Consider the following 25725-nt stretch of genomic DNA (forward strand, 5'->3'; position numbering starts at 1 on the left):
CAAGGCAGCACACTGACACACTGACAGCTGTTGTTGCCTGTTGGGCTGCAGTTTGCCATGTTATGATTTGAGCATATTGTTTATGCTAAATGCAGTACCTGTGAAGGTTTCTGTATACAGGTAAATGTATACATACATTTTATATAAAACAGGCATATTTGCCCACTCCCATGTTGATAAGAGTATTAAATATTTGACGAATCTCCCTTTAAGGTACATTTTGAACAGATCAAAATGTGTGATGGACTATGGACAATCATGCGATTAATCTTGATTAAATATTTTAGTCGATTGACAGCCATAATTTATATATCTACATATATTTTTAAATGGAAAAAGTAACTAGTAACTAAGTATCAAATAAATGTAGTGGAGTAAAAAGTACAATATTGCCCTCTGAGATGAAGTGGAGTAGAAGTATTAAGTAGCACATAATGGAAATACTCAAGTAAAGTACAAGTATCTCAAAATTCTACTTAAGTACAGTACTTTAGTTACATTTCAGCACTTCTTAAGCACTTATAAATATGCACACACTAATCGATGCAAGATTAATAACAATTTATTTTTTATAAAACTGCCTCAAATTAAAATAAGAGCAAATAAATGTAGAAATATAAATAATTCATTGCAGTTTCCTCACAAGGTTTTAACAACGCAATGAAGCAAAGCATTTTAGGCGAGGTGTTCGCCAAAACCTTTTTTGCATGTTTCTTTTGCATATATTAATTTTGCATATTTCCTAAAAGCAGCACAATATGACTAAAATGACTACATTTCTTAAAGATATGCCCTTTGTCTATTGGCTCGATCCTTTGGAAAATAAATACTGGTAAGCTACTGCCATGACACAAGTCTTTTGCTCTTGCTAGAATAATTACCTACTCAAGCAGTGGAAATTCGGGTCAGAGAAATATTGCATAATTTGCTATCAGTCTGCAGAGGTTAGGTTGTCTTTGAGCGGTCATGCTCCTCCTGGTTTGCCTTGGCGCATGCTTAGTAGTCGTCTCCCCGGCTCACTACCTCCTTGTAGGTGGGCCTGAGTAGGATGGTGTGCTCGTACTGAGCGGTGTAGCTGCCCTTGATGTCGCAGAGAGGCGGGTACGGGTCTACGATGCCAAGATCGCACAGATTCTTCAACGCCATCAGGTACTTGCTCTCGCCCTGGCGGTCCAGCCAGCGGCGGCAGAACGCCAGGGTGCCAAAGTTCTCATTGATCACATTCAGCAGATGTTTAGCCCTTGGAAGTCTGCAGCAAAGGAACAACACGGGAGTCGATAGTGAGACAAACCGGAGATCGACACTATCGATGTAAACAAACATTCAGATACGGCGTCTCTTTTGTTAGATTTAAGGATTGGAAGACAATATGAGGAGCAAATCAAACTTTAAATTATTTTACAGAATCAATATTTTGCATTTGAATACAGGGATGAAAAGAGCGGAGCCAACCTTATTGGTACGTGTCCAACATTGAAGTTTTTCATGTAATGTGAGCACTCCATGTCATCGTGGACGGCACCTCTTCCTGTGCTGCCAAATGTCTCGATGGCGTACGCTTCACCTTCCTGAAGGGCAACAACAAAAACACAAAAACTCTTGATTTATTTGTTGATGTAAAATGTAGAATTTAGGGGTGTAAAGGTACATCGATCTGGATCTATATATCGATTCAATGATCAACGATCCAATATCAGCGATGCAAAGTGAAAATATTGAAACATATCATCTTTAAGGGCCCTGACACACCATGCCCACGCCGGCCGTCGGACAGTTTGGGGCCGTCGGTGAGCGTCTGTCGGCTTAGTTTTTGCGGTGTGTCCTGCACAGTCGGCTCTAGTCTGCCCGTGTTAGATTTTTTCCGGCCGATTCAGCATGTTGAATCGGCGGCGGCGCCCGTCGGTCAAAGAAATCACTCTGATTGGCTTAAACGAATCAGAGCACGAGAAGAGAAACGGAAGAGGGGAAAGCAAGCCAACGAGTAAAAACAGGACACACACAGAAGGCTTTTTCATCTTCATCTCATCTGGTCATTAAAATACAGAGATATTTTCACAGCAACATGGCCATCTGAAATGAAGCTAAGTGGTGAGTGAGAGTGGTGTGAAAATGGTCAGCATACACCACTTTATTTCATGTACGTATCATAACAACAGCTTGTATATCCGCTGTCCTCGGTCTTCAGGTTTCCCTTTTTGAATGATGACTACAGACTACCGCCGCCTGCTGGTGTGGAGTTATTTCATCTCATGCAGGCACAAAAACTGCATGGTAGTTGGCCGTCGGCTGTAGTCTTTGCGTTGTGTTCGAGTGCAACTTTTTGGCCAAGACAAAGGCGACGTGAGGCGACGCAACCGTCAGCATTTTGCCGCTAGTTCTTTGATGTCGGGTTGGTGTGTCTGGGCCTTTAGATACGCCTTTATATTGAAATTCCCACTTTATATGTATTCTTTTTATTGAAAAGAATCAGTTTTTTTTTGTTTTTTTTCAAAATGTTTTTCATTTAAACAATAAACAATAAAATTGTCTCATCATATTTTAGTAGCATTTTGCATTTTCTGGACAATATTTGTCATTGTTTTGTGTTGTTAATTGATTTCCAATAATAAATATATACATACATTTGCATAAAGCAGCATATTTGTCCACTCCCCATGTTGATAAGAGTATTAAATACTTGACAAATCTCCCTATAAGGTACATTTGAACAGATAAAAATGTGTGATTAATCGCATTAACTATGGACAATCATGTGATTAAAAACAAATTAAAGACAGCCCTATTATTAATATTATATTCCATTTCTGCCAATAGATCCCCCCAATTGTTACACACTGGTCCTTTAAAGTCTGTATCTATGCACCTTTATGCAGGTCTGAGTGGGTGTGATGTTACTGAAAGGACAAAAACACTCCAGGGGGACTGAAAGTGAATTTAATAAAAACCTCAAAATGCCAGCGGCTGACATATTCGTGGGTAGTCTATTAAGGACAGTAGTGTCCTTTGTGGCGCCTCGTGCGAATTGATTGGCTGGGTTTCATTGCCGTCTTGTGTCTCTATCAGCGCGTGGCTGTTGTTCGAGTCCCTGTGGTATTAGCTGATAACACTGCGACACCCTCTCTTGCTGCGCCGATAATCAGTCAAAGTGCCCGCGGCCCCATGGCACGCCCAGCTGCCACTCCAGCCGTGCACTCTCTGATCACAAAGAGGGTAATGGCCCTGTTACACCAACACGCTTCAGCTAAAAATACAACACGCAGAGCTGCCACCTCAGCAGCAACCCCGCCCCCCCGCCCCCCCTCCCCCACATACACCTAACCCTCCTGGAACCATCAGGTAAAATGCTCGACTCAGCAACTTGCCAATTAAAATGCTCAGTTCTGTCCAAATCCAGTCGTGTGCTGCAGCTGTGCGGGCGTGAGGCAGCCGTGGATCTCAGCGTGAAATGTAAGATAGTGCAGAGCCATGTTTCTCCTTGGAGAAGCACCGGCCTTGTTAATGAACTCTGGATGCCCACAATTCACTGCTCACTACTGCTGTAGTTTTAACACGTGTTGCCACTCGATGCGGCTGGTAATTCCATTAAAAGGTGTAATTAAAGTGCTGACAAGGGTGACTAAGAAGCTGTTAGTGCGGTGAATTGGAACACTTCTCTACACCCGATCGTAACCCTAACCAACCACATGTTCTTCCAATTACACTTAAGAATTAAAAAGGGGTTATTTATAAGCAAGGTCAAGCAGCTAATAAAGGTTTAATTTCAGACAAAGGAGGCTGCAGTGTTGTTTTGTGCTCAAAAATCTAGTCACATCCACATTTGGGCTCAGATGAATAAGAGTAACTGCTGCACAAACCTCCATCCTTGTGGCTTCTCCGCCTTTCACAATAGGGACCGTCTTCCCTGAGTGTATCCTGTACTGTCCAATAGAGTGGCCGTTGAGATTCCTGATTGGCTTCACTATAAAGAGATACAGAGGTTTAGTAAACAGGAAGCAGCAGCATGAAAATAAAAGATGATAAACTCACATTACCTTGATATGTTTTCCCATCTATCTCCACTTCATAAGACTCCATGACTTCCTGAATGGTCTCACCGACGTCACACAGGCGCACATCAATTCCTGCAAACTGAGACAGAGAGGTGTAAACTCACATCATCACATTGCTCACAAACAGACAGTCTGGACAGTAATGTGATGTGTCGTATTTATAAGCAGCGCGGAAACACTTAACAGTAAAGTATACTAACTCCTGAGTGAACGTATTCTTATACAACGGTTCGTATCATGGTCGTGTCTAGAAGGTAACCCGTAAATTCGAAAATCTGATCTGAGATCTGCAAAAACTTGCAAAAATCTTACTAAAGGTAATTCCTCATTTTTTGTGCGTTATCCTACAAACATCCAGTATCAATTTCCGCTCCCGTTTTTTCTAAATAAACTTCTATCTTCACAGGAAACAACTTCGTTCTACGAATCTACGAACGGTGTATGAGAACAGCCTGCCTGAGTAGTTACCAAGGGCACAAATAAGGAACAAATCAGAAACTAACTGCTAATAAATGAATAGTAGTTCCTGAATACCTCTATAAAATCTGCTTGTCAGGTAGCTACTATGTTAGTATATGGTATACTAGTATCTAATGATTAGTTCCTTGAATGTGAATCTGTATACTGACCACTTAAATGACTCGTTCCTGAACTCTGAACCAGATACTTAGAGGCACAAAACCAAAACCTAATCAAATGCAATTTTGTATTTCATCATTTATTGTAACTTCCTTATCTCCTGATTATTTGGGTCTCAACACACTTTGTAGTTACTCTTTATATAAGCTGTATATTGTACCTCTTATACTTGTTTTTCATTTTCCATATCGTATACAGCGCTTGCTCAAAATGTGTCGTTTTTTTAAGGTATCTTATTCAAACTAGGGGATCCACTGATTTCTAAAGCATATAAATTATATTTTCAGTGTTCTTCATGCCACTCAGTGCCTGTATTTGTGCACATATTCAGCATATGGCACTGTTGTCGCCTATACTCTCATTGTTTTTATATATCTGCTACTTTTGTAATGTATTTATGAATAGTATTGTATTGTGCTGCACTGTGTTGTACTGTAGTGCTTGCTGAAGCATTGTATTGGTAATATTTATAGTTTGTAATTACCTGCCCAGGGACTACAGATACAAATTAGCTCTTTTATATCAAGGTAGAAACTGAAATGTTGATTAATGTGCACAGTCCCTGGTAAATAAATAAATACATAAATATGAAATTAATTTGTTTTGTGCATTTGACTTGCAATTTTTCTTATTTTAACCATTACTTCTTTGTTTAAGACAATATTATTTGTATGCCCTCCCGTGTACCCCTTCATGTGTCATGTTAGGAGGAATCCATCATTGCTTTTTAATGACATTAACTTGCCATTTTTGTGTCACATCAAGTCACATTTTGCCACTGAATATTTACTTGGAATCCACCATTAGAGCCACATAGAACTCAATTCTCAATCACTGTATCATTTTAAAGGTTTAATCATAATAAGATTGCAATCTAGATATAAATATTAATGTAAATGTGCTCTGAATATGATGATTCTCGTTCCTTGGTAAGTAGTCAGGATTGTTCGTACACAAAGAAGCACCATGCAGGGGGTAGAGCTGTGTTACCTTAATGCCGGTGTTAGTTGCATCTCTCACAGCCTCCAGCAGCCGGTCATACTTTGGATTGAAAGTGACGGTGAAGGCACAGTCTATTATTCGACCTGAAAGACCAAAAAGTTTAGTTACTCACAACAGTTTCTGTGAGGTTATCATTTTGCAGAAATATTCATAATGTTTTAATCTAAAAAGTTAATTAACTTACGAGAACAGTTTATTCCAGGCAGTAAGAATTATAATGTAATCATCCTAATAAATGCCAAGTGTGAAATGGCAAAGCAGAACTCCAAAAGCACTTAAAAAGTTACTAGCCAGCTCTCACCGTTGATGTGCGTCCCAAAGTCGATCTTGCAGACGTCGTCGTAGCGCAGCACCGTGGGGTCTCCTGCGTTCGGGGTGTAGTGAGCAGCACAGTGGTTGATGGAGCAGCCGGTGGGGAAGGCCAGGCCCGCCTTTAGCCCGTTCTCTTTGATGAGCCTCCGGGAGCAGTCCTCCAGCTTCTCACTGCCAGAAACAGAAAGCAGCACAAAGAGATGACGGATGACAGGAACAATGAGACTGTTGTCAGGGCAGATAATGCATTCAGAGAAACCACAAAAGCACTTGTGCTTTCTTTTATCATTTTGAAACAGTCTCTTGCAGGCTAAGGACAAAGAAGTGCTGAGACCATTTCAGTCTCAAATGAGCTCAGGCAGGTATGAGCAGCCGAGATTAAAGTCCATTAAAAGGAGAATATTTCAGTGCATGTCTCACCAGATGTCAATCATGGTCATCCCCGGCTTGATCCAGCTCCTGACATACGAGCGGACCTGCCGATGTGCCTCGGCCGCCTCCCTGAAATCACTCCACATCTCTTCGTTGGCCATGTCCAGCGCCCGCTTCTCTTCACTGGTGGTTCGCCACGCTGCACTGCGCCTGGTGGGAGGTTGACAGGCACACCACAGAGAGGAGGAACTCATTATTTTCTCATTATACAAAGACTTGTAATGAGGTATATGACTCACTTGTGGAAACTTTGCACAGGTGAAAGTCATGTTGTCAGATCTGACAATTAAAAGAAAATGAAACCACACACTAAACACGGCACCTCATTATGTTGTCCAGTATGAAGAAGTGCAAAGACCTAAATACAAACTACGCATGTCACACAGTGAAAGACTAACTGCTGAGTGTGAGGGACGATGTGGAGGTCACACACCCGTCTTTCGATGGTGGATATTCACACTCCTCTCCCTTTGGAAAGTCTCCGCTGGGATAGAGCTCACAAATAGGGATTGAGGGAGGGTCAGTCTGTCCCTTCGCTGTGGCCCAGATAGCGAGAAGGAGAAGCAGAGGAAAAAAGAAAACTCAAGTTATGCTCCCCGTGTCCGTGACATTAGCATTTTAACCTAGCTAGAGAATACAGTACAGCTCTTGACTTGCAGATCTAATTAGGCAAGACACCCTCGAGTAAAAGAAACCCATTGAATTATATTGCTAGAAAATTCTGTGGCGATATAAAAGCACTTGTAGTTCATGTAGTGGGTTATAACGACATGTAGGACATACTGAGTATGATGTCATTAATTTTCTCCTGTCGTGTAAGGTCCTGTGGCATTTTGTCCTACACCTCCTGTGTCAGTCCTACGTTATGTAAGTCTCATGACACTAATTAACCAAGTCAACCTGCTTTTGTGCACTTGTTGTATTTACCTAATGATTCACTCTGATGCACTCAATGCAAACACAGACAAGCTTTCGCTGTAGAGTGCTATCTAGTCCAGTGATTCTCAAAGTGGGGTTCATTTTCTATGAATTATAAAATTGTGCTGTATCATTAAAAAGTGCATATCTACAGATGGGGACCATTTGCGCCAATAGAACAAGAATACTGTGTCCATTAATCCCACCCATGTTAGCTTCAGGGCAATATAAAATCTGATATGATTGTGACACACAGCAATAAGTTCTCTATTTTTAAATTGAAGCACTTGCTGACAGTCAGCTTTAGACTGGTAAGTTTAAATATCTGGTTTTATTAGGACTATGCCAGCCTTCATTACTGTTCATTTTCTGAGAGCTTTTAAGATCAATTAATGTAGGCTATAAAAGCTGTCAAGTTGAGTCCAAATGCAATTTGAATAAACTCATCCTCTGTTTATTGCAAATTTCCCCGCTGTGGGACTAATAAAGGATTATCTCATCTCCACATGATCCAAGTTGAAATGTGTTTCTTTAGGTTGAAAAGTTTTTGAATACAAATAGTTCCAATGGCATCTAAGAGTACAAATGTTACGATTAAGAGGGGGTCCTTAGAAAATGTTCTCCGCTATAAGGGTTCCCTGGCCCCGAAATGTTTGAGAACCCCTGATCTAGTCTATCTATAAAATCTGATGTGCCTCAGTGACGATAAATATTCTGTCCTGTGCAGTTTCAATTCAAATTCTGAATGGAGTAAATGTGAATGTGATTCAGCTGCCAAAGAGTGATCTGCTGCAGACTGTTTGCTGCACTGAGAAGAAAACGGCTTACATCCTTTCTTCTTTTTCTTCTTCTTCTTCTTCTTTCCAGCTGAGTTCTCTCCTTCATCCCCATCTGTTGAAAGCGTCATTAGTTTCAATACAGTTTTTGCAAAGTGAGAAATATCGACAGGGAGCTCGGGCACAATTCCCAGCGTGCTACTGAAAATCAGATATCACATTGCAGATATGACCAGCTGGGTTCCGCTGTGCACTTTCCAGGGGCTTAAAGTTCAACACAATCACCACTGCAGAAGATGATGATGATGATGATGGTGATAATTATGGTGATGGTCAGGAGTTACCTTCTTCTCCATCCTCCTCCCTCTCTTTGTCCTCCAGTGTATGCTGCTCCAGCTGTTTTGTCACATCACCAACACCTCCGGCTTCTCCGTCCCCCTCAGCTTCGTTTGTCCCTGCTGCAAAGTCACACACCATCGTGCATGCATGTGCAGGTGAACACGCACGTGCACATTACAGCACACAAACACACACACACACATAGAGTGAGTAAATTATTTGTGGTTCAGAGTCATTTCAAGAAAGTGCATCCACTACGATCTCAACTTGGCAGGCTCTATGCATAATTTCTTTCTATACCTTGGGAGTCAATATCCTCAAGGGCATATGTACCATGCAGCATTATGACATTTAGTCCTTCAAAGACAGAGCTGTGGGGACCACACTTGACTTATGTCAGGTTCAAAAAGTCATACTTTCTGGGATTTTATTTTTCCACATTATGAGGCAGTATGGCTGCAATTATCATGTTGTTTTTTTTACACTAGAGTGGTTGTCATCTTATTGCACTAAAACTGTGGATACTTCTATTACATAATTTCATGCAGTTTAGGGGGGATTTATGGAACATTTAAGCTGGAGTAAAATTTTATTTTATTCCACCCATATCTTCAAAATGACAGCTTTCAATCAGTTCTGATGGTACATTCAGAGATTGTCCTGTTTCCATGTGAGCTGGAGTTGGGACAAACTGGACACCATCTGACAGGTTGAAAAAGTCTCCTGTCCTGCATATTTGATGCATCGAGTGGCACCATATCAGACAATTTTGCGCTATTTTTTTCAACCCATTCTCAAGACAAACAAAGTGATGCCTCTTACCTGCTGCCGTGGCTTTACTCCTCTTCTTCTTTCTTCTCTTTTTCTTCACTGACTCCGAGGCGTCTGCGTCTTCCCTCTCCTCGTTCAAGTCGCCCCCGTTGAGAAGAAGTTGCGGCTCCACTTCATGCTGTAGCTGTAGCTCCGCCATGATCAGCGACTGAGAGGTGAAGTGACGCATAAACTGCTGAGAGCCTCCAGTGGTCAAAGCGGAAAAGTGTGCTGGAGGATGCTGAGCCAATAATGAGCCATTAAGACGATCTCTGTGCAACAACTTGACCCGAGCAGGAAGACGATCCTGCATCTGTCCTGAGGAGCAGAAAACTTTCATTCATCATCACATTTGTTTTCCTCTGTATAGGGGGAATTACATTTTGGCACACAAAAAAAAAGTTGAAGGCTGAAATGCTTAGTTATAAAATAATAATAATAATAATAATAATAATACATTTATTTATATAGCACTTCTCAAAACAGATGTTACAAAGTGCTCCACAAGACAATAAAAGCAGATAGATAAAGTAAAAGATTTGGTAACTGATAAAACAGAACATCACAGAACATATCAATAATAATAGAAGTGGTAAAATGGTAGGACAAGTTGATAAAACAAATATACAGTATATATATATATACATAAATGTGTATAAATGTATATGTATGTATATGTATACATACATATATTTATACCCTTCTACTTATAGGAATGCTATCCTAAAAAAATGTGTTTTCAAACGTTTTTTAAAAGTGGAAACAGAGTTAGATGATCGTATCGTAGTTATGTGTCCATCGTGTCCTGATAAATGGTCTGTATAGAGCTGCACTGCATGATAAGAATCATCACTTTGTCTGAACATCCAGTTTCAGGTTACTGTGCGCACCTGCAGCTGCTCGTAAAACACTCTAGTGTCACTTCTCCCAGTGTGTCCACATTGGAAAACATCTCATCTGTTATTGTAGGTAATGTTTTTGTTGTTTGTATTGTAGGTTTGATGCCCGGAGTCGATCATTAATGGTGCGTATCGCGAGTATTTGGAGACGTATCCAAGCAACAAGCCTGGCAGCACATTGAGAGGACACGTACAGGAATGAAAGGTGGATTTTAAAGCACAACAGTTCGGGTTTGTTGATGTTTTCTTGCAGGGACGTTTGTTATCTGCGTGTGGCGACTCTTTAGAGTAGATTTTTTTAAAGGAAATAATGACTTCTTCTGTTTTGCGGACGGAATCTACACCTTTGTATTTCTTTGACCAGGTGGGCTAATTACATTAATTCATTTTTTTACTGGTTTAAAATAAACAGAAAGATGTCATCATAACCTTGTAACTGATCTCTCTGCAGCCAACAAAACGAGACCGAGATAAAGGGGCACGATTGTGTTTTAATTTGGCACAGGAAGAAGATGCAAAACAAAGGTAATTCAATCCCCCTATAGTACTTCAACATTATTTTACTTTTCGTGCAACTAATACCTACATTTCAACATTTTTCTCACAGAGAGAAAGGCAACAAAGCAGGCGATGATAAGCTGTCAGGTGAAACACGTGGTGCACCTGACAGCTTATCCGCTGTCAACAGAAAAACGCACGATCTGATGGAGGCATACAAGCGAGCAGCTCCTCAGCTGTTAAAGCAAGTGGCTCTTCTGCTCTCACAACATGACTGGACTGAAGAGGGACTGATTCCTCAGGGGATTGAAAATATTCTGACTTGCCCCTGGGAGGATCCGCCAAAAACTAACGAACGGGTGTCCGCAGATGACAACAAGAGGGAGGCAGCAGAGAGAAACTCGCGTGTTGTGGGAAATGTTTCTGCAAGAAAACCACAAGTCAGCTCAAATCCTCAAATGAAAAAGCATAAACTCAACTCTACCAAAGGTAAATCAATCTCTGGGTCACAGTTTTTGGGAAACCCACTTCCACCAGGAAAAGAAAATTACCTTAAATAGTTAAAATACATAAAATACTCATGATATATGTAAAAAAAAAGTAGACATAATAAGTCAAAACTGTGAGATACTGCAAACATTTCACATTAGCTATTTTGTTCTCTTCTTGGCTTACATGACATATCTCATATAAGGGTATAATTGTTATTAATGGTTAATACATTATTTATTAAAACCTTCAAGATTAAAACACCATCTGGTTGAGGTTTATCCCCCTCAAAATTGCGCTGCAGAGCATCTGTAGCAAAATCAATAGCTTATATTGATTTAAAGGTCCCATAATGTAAAAAGTGACATTTTCATGGCTTTTATATTATAAAAGCAGGTTAAAGTTCTATATAAATACTGTGAAAGTATTGAAACGCTTAATCCACAGAGTAATACACACATCCCATATTCAGAAACTGAGCTTTTGAAACAAGCCATTAGGATTTCTGTCCATTTGTGATGTCACAAATCTACAATATTTCGACCATGCAATTCTGTTGCAATTTCATTGAAATGTGCTAAAAAAGAGCGTTTCCAACAGAGGGTAAATACAGGTATATTCAAGAAGACAGCATGAGGAAAATATATATATATATTTTTAAATTAAAGTATGTAAACATGTTCTAGTAGAAACTCCAAATACAAGTAAGAACCTGAAAATGAGCACAATATGGGACCTTTAATAACAACTGAATGCTTCACGGTTTATGATTGTATAATTGGGTTATTAGAAAGTCATAAAGGGCTGCACGGTGGTGCAGTGGTTAGCACTGGCGCCTCACAGCTAGAGGGTTGCAGGTTTGAATCCGGCTTGGGACCCTTCTGTGTGGAGTTTGCATGTTCTCCCCGTGTTAGCGTGGGTTTTCTCCGGGTACTCCGGTTTCCTCCCACAGTCCAAAGACATGCAGGTTAGGTTAATTGTGGACTCTAAAATTGCCCGTAGGTGTGAATGTGAGCGTGAATGGTTGTATGTCTCTATGTGTCAGCCCTGCGATGGACTGGCGACCTGTCCAGGGTGTACCCTGCCTTCGCCCAATGTCGGCTGGGATCGGCTCCAGCCCCCCCGCGACCCCTAACGGGATAAGCGGTTGCAGATGGATGGATGGATGGATGGATGGAAAGTCATAAATAAAAGTGATATGCTCACTTTAGAAATCATCAGGTTTGCAGATAGAAATAAGTCATTATGGGTTGTTCCTATATAGGGCTGCAACTAATGATTATTTTCTGGATTAATCGATGAGTTGTTTGGTCTATAGTATGTCAGAAAATGTCGATCAGTGTTCCCCAAAGCCCAAGATGACGTCCTCAAATGTCTTGTTTTGTCCACAACTCAAAGATGTTCAGTTTACTGTCATAGAGGAGTAAAGAAACCAGAAAATATTCACATTTAAGAAGCTGGAATTAGAGATTATTTTACTTAAAAAAAATACTCATCCCATTGATTGATTATCAAAATAGTTGGCGATTATTTTAGTAGTTGACAACTAATCAATTCATTGTTGCAGCTCTAGTTCTGCACTACAATAATCAATCAAGTTGTAAATGTTAATAAATTTTTTGCTAAATACAAAACAAGTTACGCTACAAGAGTATATACATCAGCGAAAGGGCCTTTTTTACAAAGTGACAACCCAAACGTTTTTACAAATGGCTTACAAAGTTAGTACTAATAAATGATTTATTAACCATTAATTAAGCCTTTAGTTACAGCACACAAACCCTTTATAAAATATACATAGCTTTAGAAAATGCTAGTGTTATGGGTACAGATATGTAAAAGAATAAGGTAGGACAGACAGAACTACATTTTTACTACATGCCATAGTTAATGTAAGTAAGAAACAATAACAAGGAGAGTGATAAAAGTGAAAACCCATTAAGTAATTCTTGTGACCTTTTAAGGCTGAACATGAGGACAGTTTTGGTTGCAAGCTGGTGGAAGTGAGCGGATTAGTTTACCAGACAGGACAAGGTAGCTGGTCGCTAGGCACAGATGTACTGCTGCCTGTTACAGTTACAGGGCTATTGAGTTACACTATTAAGTTCCCTGATGCCACTGTAAGTGACTGATATACGGCCAGTATAGTATCCAGATTCAATAAAGAGGTGAATGTAGACCTCAGCTGATAGCTCCATATTCTCACTCTCCAGCAGCTCAAACCTTCACCACCACCAGTTTCTCCCTGTCATCCGACCGCTGCAGTAATGCAGGTAAGACGTGGAGCCGAAGCATTGTGTGTTAATTTAGGCCACTGTGTCTGCGGTCGACTGTGTGGCCCTGCAGCCTCAGCTGGATGTGGTTTGTGTCCAGGTTGGATCATCCAGCAGAAGCAGCCCTCCTATGATGAGCCTGAGCAGCAGATCCGTTTGTGTCAGTGGGTGTTGGAGAAACTCCGGGCGGCAACAAGTGCTGAGTGGGTTGTTAAGCTTTGCTGCTGCATTTAGTCAACAGCAAATGTTTGTCAAATGAGGGGTTACGTTACAAAACGTTGGTGATCCTGTGACTTTTCATCACCAGCAGGTCAAAGTTTTCACTAATCCATAGACATATCTACTTATTAGATGGACTGGCACAACATTTTGGTCATCTGCTGTTGAAACTTGTAAATGTTTTATTTTGCAATGTAACTCCTCATTAATGCTAAATGAAAGATTTAAGCATAACACATTACTTCATCTTTACATAGAAAACTGCAAACAGCTGAACAGGACCTGAACCTCATATTCCGTTACTATGGTGATCCAGAGCCAAAACTGAAGGACAGGAGAGCGAGGAAAAAGGTCCAACCTGCCACTCTAGTCAATGGGATGCCCCAGATACCAGAAGTGAAGCAGCAGGATCCAGAACAGCAGAAACTACACTACAAGATCAACAACGGCTCCTCGTTCATATAGTATCCTACTCTCATCTTTATCCATAACTATTTTAATTATAGTAGTTGTCCCAGAAACAAATGAAATGTACGGCATATATCTAATGTGTCACTGCAGCTGACCTTTTGACCTTTGACTCTGTCCTCTCAGCTACCCGTCTGGTTGTATCGCAGTGTGCCAGAGCCACTCAGGTCTGCCCTGTAGAGGCTTCTATACTAACGTATTCAGTGACAGCGAGTGTCCCGTTATTCTGGCGACTATCACGGCGTTTGGGCACGGCGCTGTGACACATCCTCATAGGTGAGTTCAGTGCTGATATGGGAGAATGTCAGAATAAGTGAAAGGGGTTCCCTTTAACACACAAACATGAGACTGATGTCGGTGTTCTCACTCCCCAAAGTGTGTTCTCCAAAATGCTGAATACCTTTAAACTGTGTCTTTTTCTTTATAATAAAGTGTGTGTGACAGCTAGAGTGCGAATTATTATATTATGTTAATGTATTATATATTAATGACAATAGGCCCTTTTCACAGCAGCCACTTTGACCTGTCATTGCAGGGTGTAATTGATCAAATTAATTATGGTCCCCTTCTATTTAGTGTCACAGCCATTCCAGTGAGCCAGCATGCACAATACCAGGGCCCTGGCCCACCTAAATGGAACAGGGCCATAATTAATGTCATTAATTACACATGTGTTTACCCTGTAATGGCATGGCAACTTATATAATAAGTTAAGTAATAAGTACTTTAATATAAATATCAAAGTAATTACAGAAAATACAAAGTGTGTATATATATACACACACACAGTAACATTTATCTACAAAAATATAAAGTACACATGAAGTGAGGGCATATCGGGCATGATATCGGGGTGGGGACCGAACAGGTGTTGTGTCGAGTACTGTTTCCCGTCGATATGTCTTTCCCCCTATGTCAGGGGTCAGCAACCTTTACTAACAAAAGAGCCATTTTAGGCAAAAAAAAAAGAAAACAAATCTGTCTGGAGCCGCAAAACATTTGAGCATTGTGATGAAGGTAACACAGTTTATAGTCTAAGTATATAGTATATAAGTTGGATGCAGTGAGGGCCAAAGAGACAATGTACTACGGAGTATTAGGGCCACATTGTGGGGAAAAACATCTGAGATTTCCAGAATAAAGTCATAATAATACAAGAAAAAAGTTGTAATATAACGCGAATAAAGTCATAACTTTACGAGAAAAAAGTCGTAATGTTATGAGAATAAAGTCATAATATTACGAGAAAAAAAGTTGTAATATAACAAGAATAGAGTCATAACTTTCGTAATATAACGAGAATAAAATAATATTACGAGAAAAAATTGTAATGTTACGAGAATAAAGTCTGAACTTTACGAGAAAAAAAGTCGTATTGTTAAGAGAATAAAGTCATAATATTACGAGAAAAAAGTCATAACTTTACGAGAAAAAAGTTGTAATGCTATGAGAATAAAGTCATAATATTACGAGAAAAAAAGTCGTAATATAACGAGAATAAAATAATATTACGAGAAAAAAGTTGTAATTTTACGAGAATAAAGTCGGAACTTTACGAGAAAAAAAGTCGTAATGTTACGGGAATAAAGTCATAACTTTACGAGAATAAAGTCAGAACTTTACAAGAAAAAAGTCGTAATATAACGAGAATAAAATAATATTTCGAGAAAAAAGTTGTAATGTTACGAGAATAAAGTCATAACTTTACGAGAAAAAAAGTTGTAATGTTACGAGGATAAAGTCATAACTTTACGAGAATAAAAGAAAACATAAAATTACCACTTTATAATATTATGACTTTATTTTCGTAATATTCTGACTTTATTCTCAAAATCTCAGATTTATGTTTTTTCCTCAATGTGGCCCTAATACTCCGTCGTAACATAGACCTACAACAATGAGAAATAAAAATTAAAATGTAAACAAAAAACAGTAATTAATTTCCACTAATCTTTAATAAATCCACAGGGAACCACTGGAGAGGGGCTAAAGAGCCACAGGTTACAGACACCTGTCCTACGCAAACCTGCTGAACCATACCTGACTTCAACACAACAACTGTCCTGTCCTCAAAGTAACGCGCAAATTGAGAAACTCTCGCGAGATGTTTAATGTTAGGATGGGTTGTTGGGCAGCGAGTGTCCATAGTTACCTTCTAGACGACCAACTGAACCGGCTAACATTAGCTACTGTAACTAAGGGCAACAGTTAGTAACTAGCTAACGTTAGCTACTGTAACTAAAGACAAAGGTTAGTAATTAGCTAACGTTAGCATTCATCCGTAGACACTTCACACAGTTTAATTTAGAAACTCTGAAGGTAAGAAAGTAAAGAATATTAAACGAGCTAGGTAACTAGCTACTTACATTACAGGCAGAAGAGACGTTGACGTCGGTTTACGTTAACCTGCGTTCAACCAACGTCAAGGGTAATAAATGGTATGGTCCACTTTAGGGGTGTCTGAAATCGTATTACAAGATTCTTTAAGGCATGATTATTAATATGGGGGAATATATTGTAATATTTAACTACGATTACAGGTAAGAAGGATATAAACATGTTTCGAAACCCCCGACCTGTTGTTTTTACCTTTTCTAAGGGGGTCCAAGTATTAATTATGGGGGTCAGACCCCACCCTTCCATCCCCCCTGTTATTTGGACCCTGGTGACAGCTTTAATGGTAGATAGATGGATGGATGGATAGATAGATAGATAGACAGACAGATAGATAGACAGACAGACAGATATATAGATAGATAGACAGATAGATAGACAGATAGATAGATACTGTAGATAGATAGATAGATAGATAGATAGATAGACAGATAGACAGATAGATAGATACTGTAGATAGATAGATAGATAGATAGATAGATAGATAGATAGATAGATAGTAACTTTATTGATCCAGAGGGAAATTCAAGTTTCCAGCATCACAGTTCCATGGTGCAAAACATGTTAATAAAAAGGCAGTAAAAAAGTTAGTAGTGCAAAGTACAAAGTACAAAAAAATATACCAGATATAAAAATACAAGGAGATGAAGAAAAACTGAATATAGTGCAGGGTAACATCTGTGTTACAGGACTATTAAAAAAGTGAATATAGTGCAGAAGAGACTGTTAGAAATTAATATAGTGCATGAAATATAGTGTCATATTATGCTCATTTGCAGGTACATGTGTGTATTTTTAATGCTCTACTAGAACATGTTTACATGCTATATAACATGTTCCTCCAGCTCTGCCATTACAGCAGTGTGGGACCAGCATGGTGGATTCATATGTGACCATCATGGGGACATAACGAAGGAGTGGAGCTGGCAGACAGACCGCACACAGATGGACAAGATTGTTATACAGGTGCAGCCACAATGTTAGAATAGTGACCTTGAGACTACCACAACTTTTTCTACCTCTGACCAGTGAATGAATTGGACCATAAAAGGTGCCAGTATCCTAATACAGCAGTTTCATGACATGATCATCACCATCACGTGTCTTGGATATATTTATATTTATACACGTATCTTAATATATCACACTTAAATTTTTTTAATGCATTTAATTACATACATTTCCACAGTTAGTACATACATGTATTTGGTTCATATTTTTTTTTGTAAATATATATTCAAAGCAAATTGTACACAAACATATATTGCATATACACTACAATAGAACCAACTGAAAATGGCAAAGGCAAGTCCATAATGTATGGACAAGACTGCATTTATTTAGCTCCAATAATGCAGTCTCATCAAATGTCAGCGTTTCAAATAAATATAAATTGAGTATAACTGAAAGCACATTATTTAAATGTCATCCTTATCCTCTGGTAAATCAACATTTCCCCCCTCGCAGTAAATACACATATAGCATGTTGAACATCGCAGCTGAGGTCTTTTCAAATGGTACCTAGATTCAGGAGGTGTACGCAATAAGAAGTAAGGGAAGGCTACTCATGTGGACAAAAATCATTGCCGGTACTGTTATAAAAAATGATGTCCACGTTCTTTGTGTAATATACAAACAGAGTCAGCAACATGTGGCATATAGAGACCAGGCCAGAGGTAATCGGCAGACAAGAAATATATTCAGTGACAAGGGTAGTCAGAGGGACTAAGAGTCTGGGGAGAACCTGTCTTGTGAGATAATTGTGAGATGTACATATGGGAAATGTCACATTTAGGGGAAACAAAGCAGGGCATGTGAGGTATGACGCATGACCTACTGATGAACCAACACTAACTGCCTCTGACAGGACCAAGAGAGGTTTTATAACAGGTCTATAGCGTGCAGATTAGATAACCATAGAGGAATTCATCACAAATTATGAGTGCTCACAATTTTCACCGGTAGATGTGTTTGTTTTTTGTCTCCTACAGTTGTCAGATGTAATCTCTGTGAGGCTGCTCAGCGGTACTTCTGCCATGCTCAGCTTCAGGTGTAACAACGAAAGCATTCAACTTCCTCTTTCTGCCTTGTCGAACATTAACCAACCACAGGAAATGGTGAGATTAAGATTATAAAGTAAAATGAGTAAAAGTATTAGATTTATGATAAACAATTAACATCTACCCTGCAGACTGAACGGACGTCTATCTCTGATTCTGCTCAAGACTTCCTGCCGGTGAGTAAGACAAAATCCCCCGCTGTGGTCCCAGAGAGCAAGAGGAACCTGGTGCTAACACCTGTACATTTTATCACCATATGCTTCAGTGAAGGCATGAAATACATTTTATTGACTCAAAACACCTGAATATCAAAAGGGCAGCCCAGGCAGTACCTTTGAAGATGCCTTCACTGAGTCACTTTGTATAAAACAGCTCGCTAAATGCCTTATGTTGTTCTATATCATGTAATCTACCATGCGAGTAATGATGTATGGCAGGTGTCTGTGTGCTCCCAGGAGATCCTCCAGATGGTCGGAGAGGTGGAGGAGCCGTCAGCACCGTGGAGAAGTGGAGAGCATGTTGGCAGCAGGGAGGTGAAGAAGCTCCAGCAGAGAGCACGAAACACCCTGGATGACTGGCTGGATTATTATCGCGTGGCCGTCGGTACGTACCTGCACCCTGTACTGTACAATGTGTGCTCACGCCCCCCAGCTGGGATAAAAACTGCAACCAGTGGGTGTGATGTACTGAACATTATGAGTTATCAAAGTATGCAGCAGTGCAGATAAAAGTTGACCCAGTGAGGTTGTTTCAGAGTGATTCAGTGAAGTGAAAAAGTTACAGTATCGCCTCATCCTGCAAACTCAACATTATTGAATAGTTCCATCAGGATCTTGTTCACGGTCACTCGTGTCACTCGGTGTCTGTGTGCATTTCTGAGTGACCTCTTCCTCTCCTTCAGGTATCAAGTGTCTCAATGTGAAGCGGATGCCAGATGGCCCACTGAGGACCAGGCTGAGGAGTGAGGTAGAGTCAGATGCTCTGCCCTCTCTGAACCCACCTGAGCGGGTAGATGCTAAACTGGACCAGCCTGAGGAGATGGTATGGTTTCAGTTACGGGATCTGTGCGGACGTAACTCAGACGTTGCGTCAGTGGACGCACCAACAGAAAGATCTCTGGACTCCTGCGTCAAGCTGCCAAGGTGCACACTTTACATCAATACATAAGACCAGAATGTTTGACCAAAGTCCAGTATCTATCTATCTATCTAGCTATCTATCTATCTATCTAGCTATATATCTATCTATCTAGCTATATATCTATCTATCTAGCTATATATCTATCTATCTATCTATCTATCTATCTAGCTATATATCTATCTATCTATCTATCTATCTAGCTAGCTATCTATCTATCTATCTAGCTAGCTATCTAGCTAGCTATCTATCTATCTATCTCAATTGATATATCGATTCAAAGATCAATGATCCAATATCATCGTTGCAAAGTGAAAACATCATTACATTTGCACTTAAGCTGCAGTGGGTATAAATGGATATATGATTAGAAAAAAGTTATTAATATAAAATGGTCACTATATCCTGACAGTAGTGCATGAGACAGGTAATCTGAAGGAAATCATGTGCGTCTGTGTCCTCCGGTGTCCTCCGCTGCTCCTAATGGCATCTGCATGATTTCACAGACCGAAGGAAAACAAGCAATCAGAGCCGTCAGAGGCTGCCGTCCAGCTGCCGTCTATGAGAGCCGGCTCTAAATCAGTCACGAACTCTGATCGAACGGTCAAACTAGGCAACGCGGATCAAATATGAATCAATATTCTGCTACTGTAATTTCTATGTCTCGCCTCAAGTGATTTCAGAAAAATCTGGTAGTGTACTGTTTAGCTGTAAAATGAGAAAGTTTGCTCCAACTGATCTCAATATGGCGGCCGGATCACAAGTCTCCCGTCACGGGCTAGATTTTTTAAAGCCTGAAAACAGATTTAAACATGAGAAATGTGGCAAATGTGTGGAAGAGCCCATTAATATAACTTTAAAATCATAATTTAGTCGCTTTTTGTGAGTTGACATAAATTTAACTGATTGTGTTAAATATATATGAAATATTAAATTGTCTCATCTATTATGTCTATCTATCTATCTATCTATCTATCTATCTATCTATCTATCTATCTATCTATCTATCTATCAATCTATCTATCTATCTATCTATCTATCTATCTATCTATCTATCTATCTATCTATCTATCTATCTATCAATCTATCTATCTATCTATCTATCTATCTATCTATCTATCTATCTATCTATCTGTCTATCTGTCTGTCTGTCTACCTATCCATCCTGTGGTAGTGACAGAGACACACTGGTTATTGATCAGTTTCAAGTGCTTGAGCTCTGCTATACTTTGCACAGATGCATGCTGCATTATGTAATATATAATATAATAATATATGATATTTCACTGTTTTGACCTCTATGTTAGGACACGAAGAAAGCGAACAAAGGAAGAGGAGCCCTGTGTCACTCAGATAGGACTCCTTCAAATTCATGGCAGCATCAAACTTGAGTATGACCCACCTGTATTACTGAGGCACATTCAAATGTTATTATATTAGAAAATGACATTTACTGCAGTTTATGAGAGCATGAGTATATTTTCAGGGACAGCTTCAGCAGCACCCCTCGCCCTGCCAGGTCAGGGATTATTCCAAAGAGTGCAGATCTGCAGCCCTTCGCTGACACCCGCTGTCCAGCTCCACCGTCGCTGTACCCCCCCTGTATCCCCCTCACAGTGTGCCCCGCTTGGCTGAGAGCCTCCCTGCTGGGGGAGGGGGGGCACCGGCGGTGCTGCTGCAGCGCTACGCTGATGCCAGCGGTGACGGACCTGGAGTACGATGCCTTCGTTATGGGCCAGCCTCCGCACAGTCAACAGATCCTGGTGGTGTGCGTGACTCCTCAGCCACGCCAAGCTGTCAACGCACATGCAGCAGTGTCCAACCAGGACGTACTGGAGCAGCTTTACAGGAGGAGGAACAAGCACAGAACCATGCCGTGTACTCAGGTGTGACTGCTGTATTACATACACGGGGGGGACGAAATAACAAAAACACAATAAGCAGCAATTTCTGGTTACAGTCTGATTCACAGTGTGTGCATCATTTGTTTCCTGTATCACTGTAGTTAAAATAGCATCCAGTTTACATAATCAGCAACACTAAATGTGTTACAGTAAATATGTACAGCTTTGCACAGACTACAAAACAATGGGTCAGTGAAAGACATACTAGTCAGCAGGATATTCTACAGCATGTTTTTCTGGAAACTCAGTAACAGTTTGTTTTTTTAATCTAGTGCCAGATGGATTCATTTCGCCTGGTGAGGTATGAGATGTCATCCGGGGAGCCCAGCTGGGGAGACGAGAACATCCTGCTGCAGCAGCAGCACAACGTTACTCCTGGCATGGTCCTGGTCAGTAAACCTTCCCACTGCAGGCTCTGCTCGGTGCAGGAGTTCATGGTTCCCACTGGGTGGCAGCAGCAGTGAGGAGGACAGCAGTAAGGTGCTGTCCTTTCCAAGAAACCCAGACATTTATTATAAAGTACTGTAGGCTAACAAGCAGTGAGGGATGGCACTTCTTAATTACAAAAGGGTGGTCTAATTATTAACCCAAGGTCTTCACAGCTGCTTTACTGATTTTTGCTGTAAGATGAAAATCCCTCCTTCACTCCATAAATCAAACAGAAGACCTTGAAGTCCTACTCACACTACTAAGGCTGTCCTCGACCAAAGAATTTCTTAGTCGACTAACACTCGTACTATTTTTCGAATAATCGATTAGTTCGATTTAATCAACAGATCTGTAAAACTGAGTTTCTCCACAGAGAATCACAAAAAAGCACCACTTTAAATCTTGTGTTTACCAGAGATGTGCTCGTAAGTTTCTAAGAAATAAGTCATTCAGCATGAAAAAAGCTTAAAAAACAACTAATCGACTAAAGAAATCTTAGTTAACTAAGACCAAAACGGTCGATTAATCTACTAACCAACTAAGAGGAGGCAGCTGTACGATGTATTCACACACTGTAGGATCCTCTGTTGTGAAATCTAAAAATATCCACTTTATTGATGAAATGATGGAATAAGCATGGTGTCGCAAACCACTTCTCTATAATCTAAATAGAAATACATGGCGTCATGCTTTATACTGTAAATGTCACAATGACAACTGCAGTGTATGCAGGTTTATTTTCTCCGTTTCCACACATCTGATGTAAACTGTCCTTGTTCATGTGATAGATGTACATCAGAGGGAAGCTGCTGTTTGTCGGCCAAGTATTCAGTGGTGACGGCTGCTCAGTCAGAGACCTTCAGGAGCAAATCTCCAAAACCAGGGGAGACTACAGATCAGGTCTGAGCCTCCCTGCAGACTACAAGTTCAGGTACTACTACACCGCACCCAGTCATGTAGTGATATAGTGTGAATGTAAGGGGATTAAACAACAATTGTCAATGAAACTCACCAGTACTGAGTATAATTTTTGTCTACTTGAGCACCCTTCTTATTGCGTACCACCACCTCCTGGTGAGTCTAGGTGTGGACCCTTAAACAACCTGTATACCTGTGTCTCTGTGTAAACACATAGCTAGCTTCACGCTGAGAAAACAACACTATAAATGCTTTTGGTATTCCTTCTCATTATCCAATTTAATCTGTAGGCCAACCAGTACTGTATCATATTTTCAGTTGGTTTTATTTTAGTGTATATGCAATATTATATTTGTGTACAATTTGATTTGTATCAGTAGCTGCATAAAAAGTGTTTACTAACCATACGTATATACATTTATGTACAAACTGTGGAAATTTATGTTGTATGAAGGCCTAAAGTATGTAATGAAATGCATACAGAAATACATTTGAAGTGGGATATATTACCAAGATATACGTATAAATATAAATATATACAAGACACGTGATGATCATGTCATGTAATTGCTGAATTAGGGTACTGGCCCCTTTTTTGGCACAGTAAAAGTAGCAATACCACACTATTAAAATACATAAAGTAATATTAAAGTATGAAACTATTCCCACCAAAATGTACTTAAAGTATCAAAAGTAAAAGTACTCATGAGGCAGAATGGCCTGTCAGTGTTTTATCATTGGATCGTTATTACTGTAATGATGTACAAGCAGTACTTCAATTTTGTAGTTAGTCGAGGAGGAGCTAATTTTATCTGTTTCATATATTATTTGGTATTTTAATCTAAAGTAAACTGGTCCAACAGGTCCACCTGTTTTGAAATTAAAATTAAAAATATCCTAAAATACTCAATACTCAAGTAAAGTACAAGTATCTCAAAACCGTATGTTGTACTCAGTGACTTTCCGCCACTGGTGTTCATCGTTTTCTGTCCTTTCCTTGCAGAGATGTAGTTGAAATCCCTGCAGCCAAAGATGCACACAACTCCCAAGATGCAACACTGCAAGGAGGAGATGACACAACGCCGACTGCTCCATTGGAAAAGGGAAAGGCCAGCGAGAGGTATGTGACTATATAGATCCCTGCATATTCCTGACATGTAACTTGATGGTTCACAACACGCACATTTTCTTTAATTCATGTGTTGTGTTCTCATAAATCTTTACCGCCTTTGATTCTGCCCATGTTGTTAATTACAGTAACGGTGTTAAAGATGCTCAATGTTTTCCTCCTTAACAGAAAAAACAATCCAGCTCCTGAGGTGTCAAACCAACGACAGAGAGAGTTTTGTATCAAACCAAAGGAGACTCCAGCACTCCCTCATGTTCCTGTTATCACACACTGAATACGCTCCAGTGACTGGATTATATACATGTATTAAAAAGTCTCCAAACTGCATCAACTGTGGGTTAATACTTCAGGTAAATGTGCAATCAAACTGCAAATGACTCAATTGCTTATATGCAGGTTGACAACAGTGATTAGTGTAATCTGTACCTGAAATGCAAAATGTTTTTAGACAACTCTGAGAGGCATCAGAGCTAAAGATCTATCATCAAAGATAATCAGGGACGGCTGATGTTTCAGTGGGCTTTTCATCTTATATATAATATAATGGGAAACATCTGTATTCATTGTAATATTTTATGAGCAGATTTACAGTTTTTCTCGATCGCTTCAGCTCATTTATTTAAACAGTCTTAACTTTCTATAAAATGGAAGTGCAATTGTCACAACATTTTCACATCACAAATCTATTGCAGGTGTGCAAAAGGTAGTAAGTCGCTCAAAACATTTAAATCATGCTTCAAAACCTAGTTATTGTGTCAGTAAGTTGGCCAATGCCACCAAAACGAAAAGTTATTTTGTCATCGTGAGCCGTACCGGTCAAAATGATTAGGTGTTTTTTCACCATGACAGTCAACCCTGGAAGTGTTTCTTATATACAAATTTCTGTTTTGTGATTCCTTTTTTGTTGACACTGAGTGTTGACTGACAGTACTATACAAGTCAGTTTTGTCCAGCTGAAGGCTCTTGTGTGTCACACTGAGATGTTTAGATTCCCATTTCAACAGCAGGTCAAAGTTTACAGGGAAAAGTCAATACTGTACAATAGTACACAGAAAGAATATGCACATTTCTATGTGTACAGTAATTATATTTGTGTAGCAATGTGTTACTGTGAACAAAAAAATCAGTTTTGATCTTTCATGTAAATTCATATACAGTGAACAGAAATTTTGCTCCAAAATGACATCCATGCCAAATACACAACAACATCCCTGCAACAATGAAAAAACATGCAGTAGTTCAGTTAAAAAACAACAAATTGTACCTCTTTGTCACAGATATTTATGGAATATACATGCATGTCTGACAGATTTTTGAAAACTGAATGGATCATTTTGCATGTGACGGCTCAAATGATGAAATAATGTGCAGAAGTTGTGAAGAGAATCAACTCATCAGTAAGACGTGCAAGTGGTTATTGTACCTACTCTTTTGCACACACATGCCAAAACACGTGCAATTTGCTTAAAAGAATGAGACATTCAAAACTGTAGTGAACAACAAACTAATTGGTCAGAAATTTGAACTTATTGTTTTGGGAAAAAAGCAATTTTCATTCAAGAATTGAGCAAAAGCGAATGAGAAAAACTAATAAAAACACCAAACTATCCAGAACTGTGGTTCCTTTTTTT

General features: G+C 39.7%; 2 protein-coding genes across 3 annotated transcripts; one reads left to right on the top strand and one right to left on the bottom strand.

The window, feature by feature from the left end:
- Positions 1-546: 546 nt before the first annotated feature.
- Positions 547-16606, bottom strand: LOC141766016 (methionine aminopeptidase 2-like). Its single transcript, XM_074632441.1, has 12 exons — positions 16490-16606; positions 9290-9595; positions 8473-8586; positions 8181-8243; positions 6868-6970; positions 6423-6584; positions 5992-6173; positions 5679-5773; positions 4032-4128; positions 3855-3958; positions 1453-1568; positions 547-1249 (listed from the first exon to the last, which is right to left on the bottom strand). Exons 2-12 carry the CDS (start codon positions 9588-9590, stop codon positions 997-999), a joined length of 1590 nt encoding a protein of 529 aa, XP_074488542.1. The 5' UTR covers positions 9591-9595; positions 16490-16606; the 3' UTR covers positions 547-996.
- On the top strand, positions 10196-25279 carry LOC141766014 (uncharacterized protein C3orf20-like). 2 transcript variants are annotated; one of them, XM_074632434.1, is made up of 18 exons: positions 10196-10540; positions 10628-10701; positions 10784-11163; positions 13377-13436; positions 13537-13639; positions 13913-14119; positions 14250-14399; positions 17363-17483; positions 18509-18634; positions 18709-18753; positions 19015-19180; positions 19479-19719; positions 21022-21105; positions 21201-21600; positions 21891-22007; positions 22836-22978; positions 23969-24085; positions 24263-25279. In XM_074632434.1, the coding sequence occupies exons 1-18, from the start codon at positions 10487-10489 to the stop codon at positions 24366-24368; spliced, it is 2694 nt and encodes an 897-aa protein (XP_074488535.1). In that variant the 5' UTR covers positions 10196-10486; the 3' UTR covers positions 24369-25279. The 2 variants fall into 2 exon arrangements, with proteins under 2 accessions (XP_074488535.1, XP_074488536.1); XM_074632435.1 differs by having other exon boundaries at positions 10199-10540; positions 19033-19180.
- Positions 25280-25725: the final 446 nt, after the last annotated feature.

The sequence above is a fragment of the Sebastes fasciatus genome, chromosome 4, assembly GCF_043250625.1.
Source record: "Sebastes fasciatus isolate fSebFas1 chromosome 4, fSebFas1.pri, whole genome shotgun sequence".
Classification (NCBI taxonomy): domain Eukaryota; kingdom Metazoa; phylum Chordata; class Actinopteri; order Perciformes; family Sebastidae; genus Sebastes; species Sebastes fasciatus.

What these genes read in the sequence shown, in the direction of transcription:
- LOC141766016 (XM_074632441.1), bottom strand. Translation starts at nt 9,590, where the DNA reads ATGCAGGATCGTCTTCCTGCTCGGGTCAAGTTGTTGCACAGAGATCGT. An exon ending in ATGACCATGATTGACATCTG is followed by an intron (nt 6,174 to 6,422) that starts GTGAGACATGCA and finishes TGTTTCTGGCAG; the next exon opens with TGAGAAGCTGGAGGACTGCT. An exon ending in GTTGGACACGTACCAATAAG is followed by an intron (nt 1,250 to 1,452) that starts GTTGGCTCCGCT and finishes CCTTTGCTGCAG; the next exon opens with ACTTCCAAGGGCTAAACATC.
- LOC141766014 (XM_074632434.1), top strand. Translation starts at nt 10,487, where the DNA reads ATGACTTCTTCTGTTTTGCGGACGGAATCTACACCTTTGTATTTCTTT. An exon ending in GCTGTGACACATCCTCATAG is followed by an intron (nt 14,400 to 17,362) that starts GTGAGTTCAGTG and finishes ATGTTCCTCCAG; the next exon opens with CTCTGCCATTACAGCAGTGT. An exon ending in GAACCATGCCGTGTACTCAG is followed by an intron (nt 21,601 to 21,890) that starts GTGTGACTGCTG and finishes TTTTTAATCTAG; the next exon opens with TGCCAGATGGATTCATTTCG.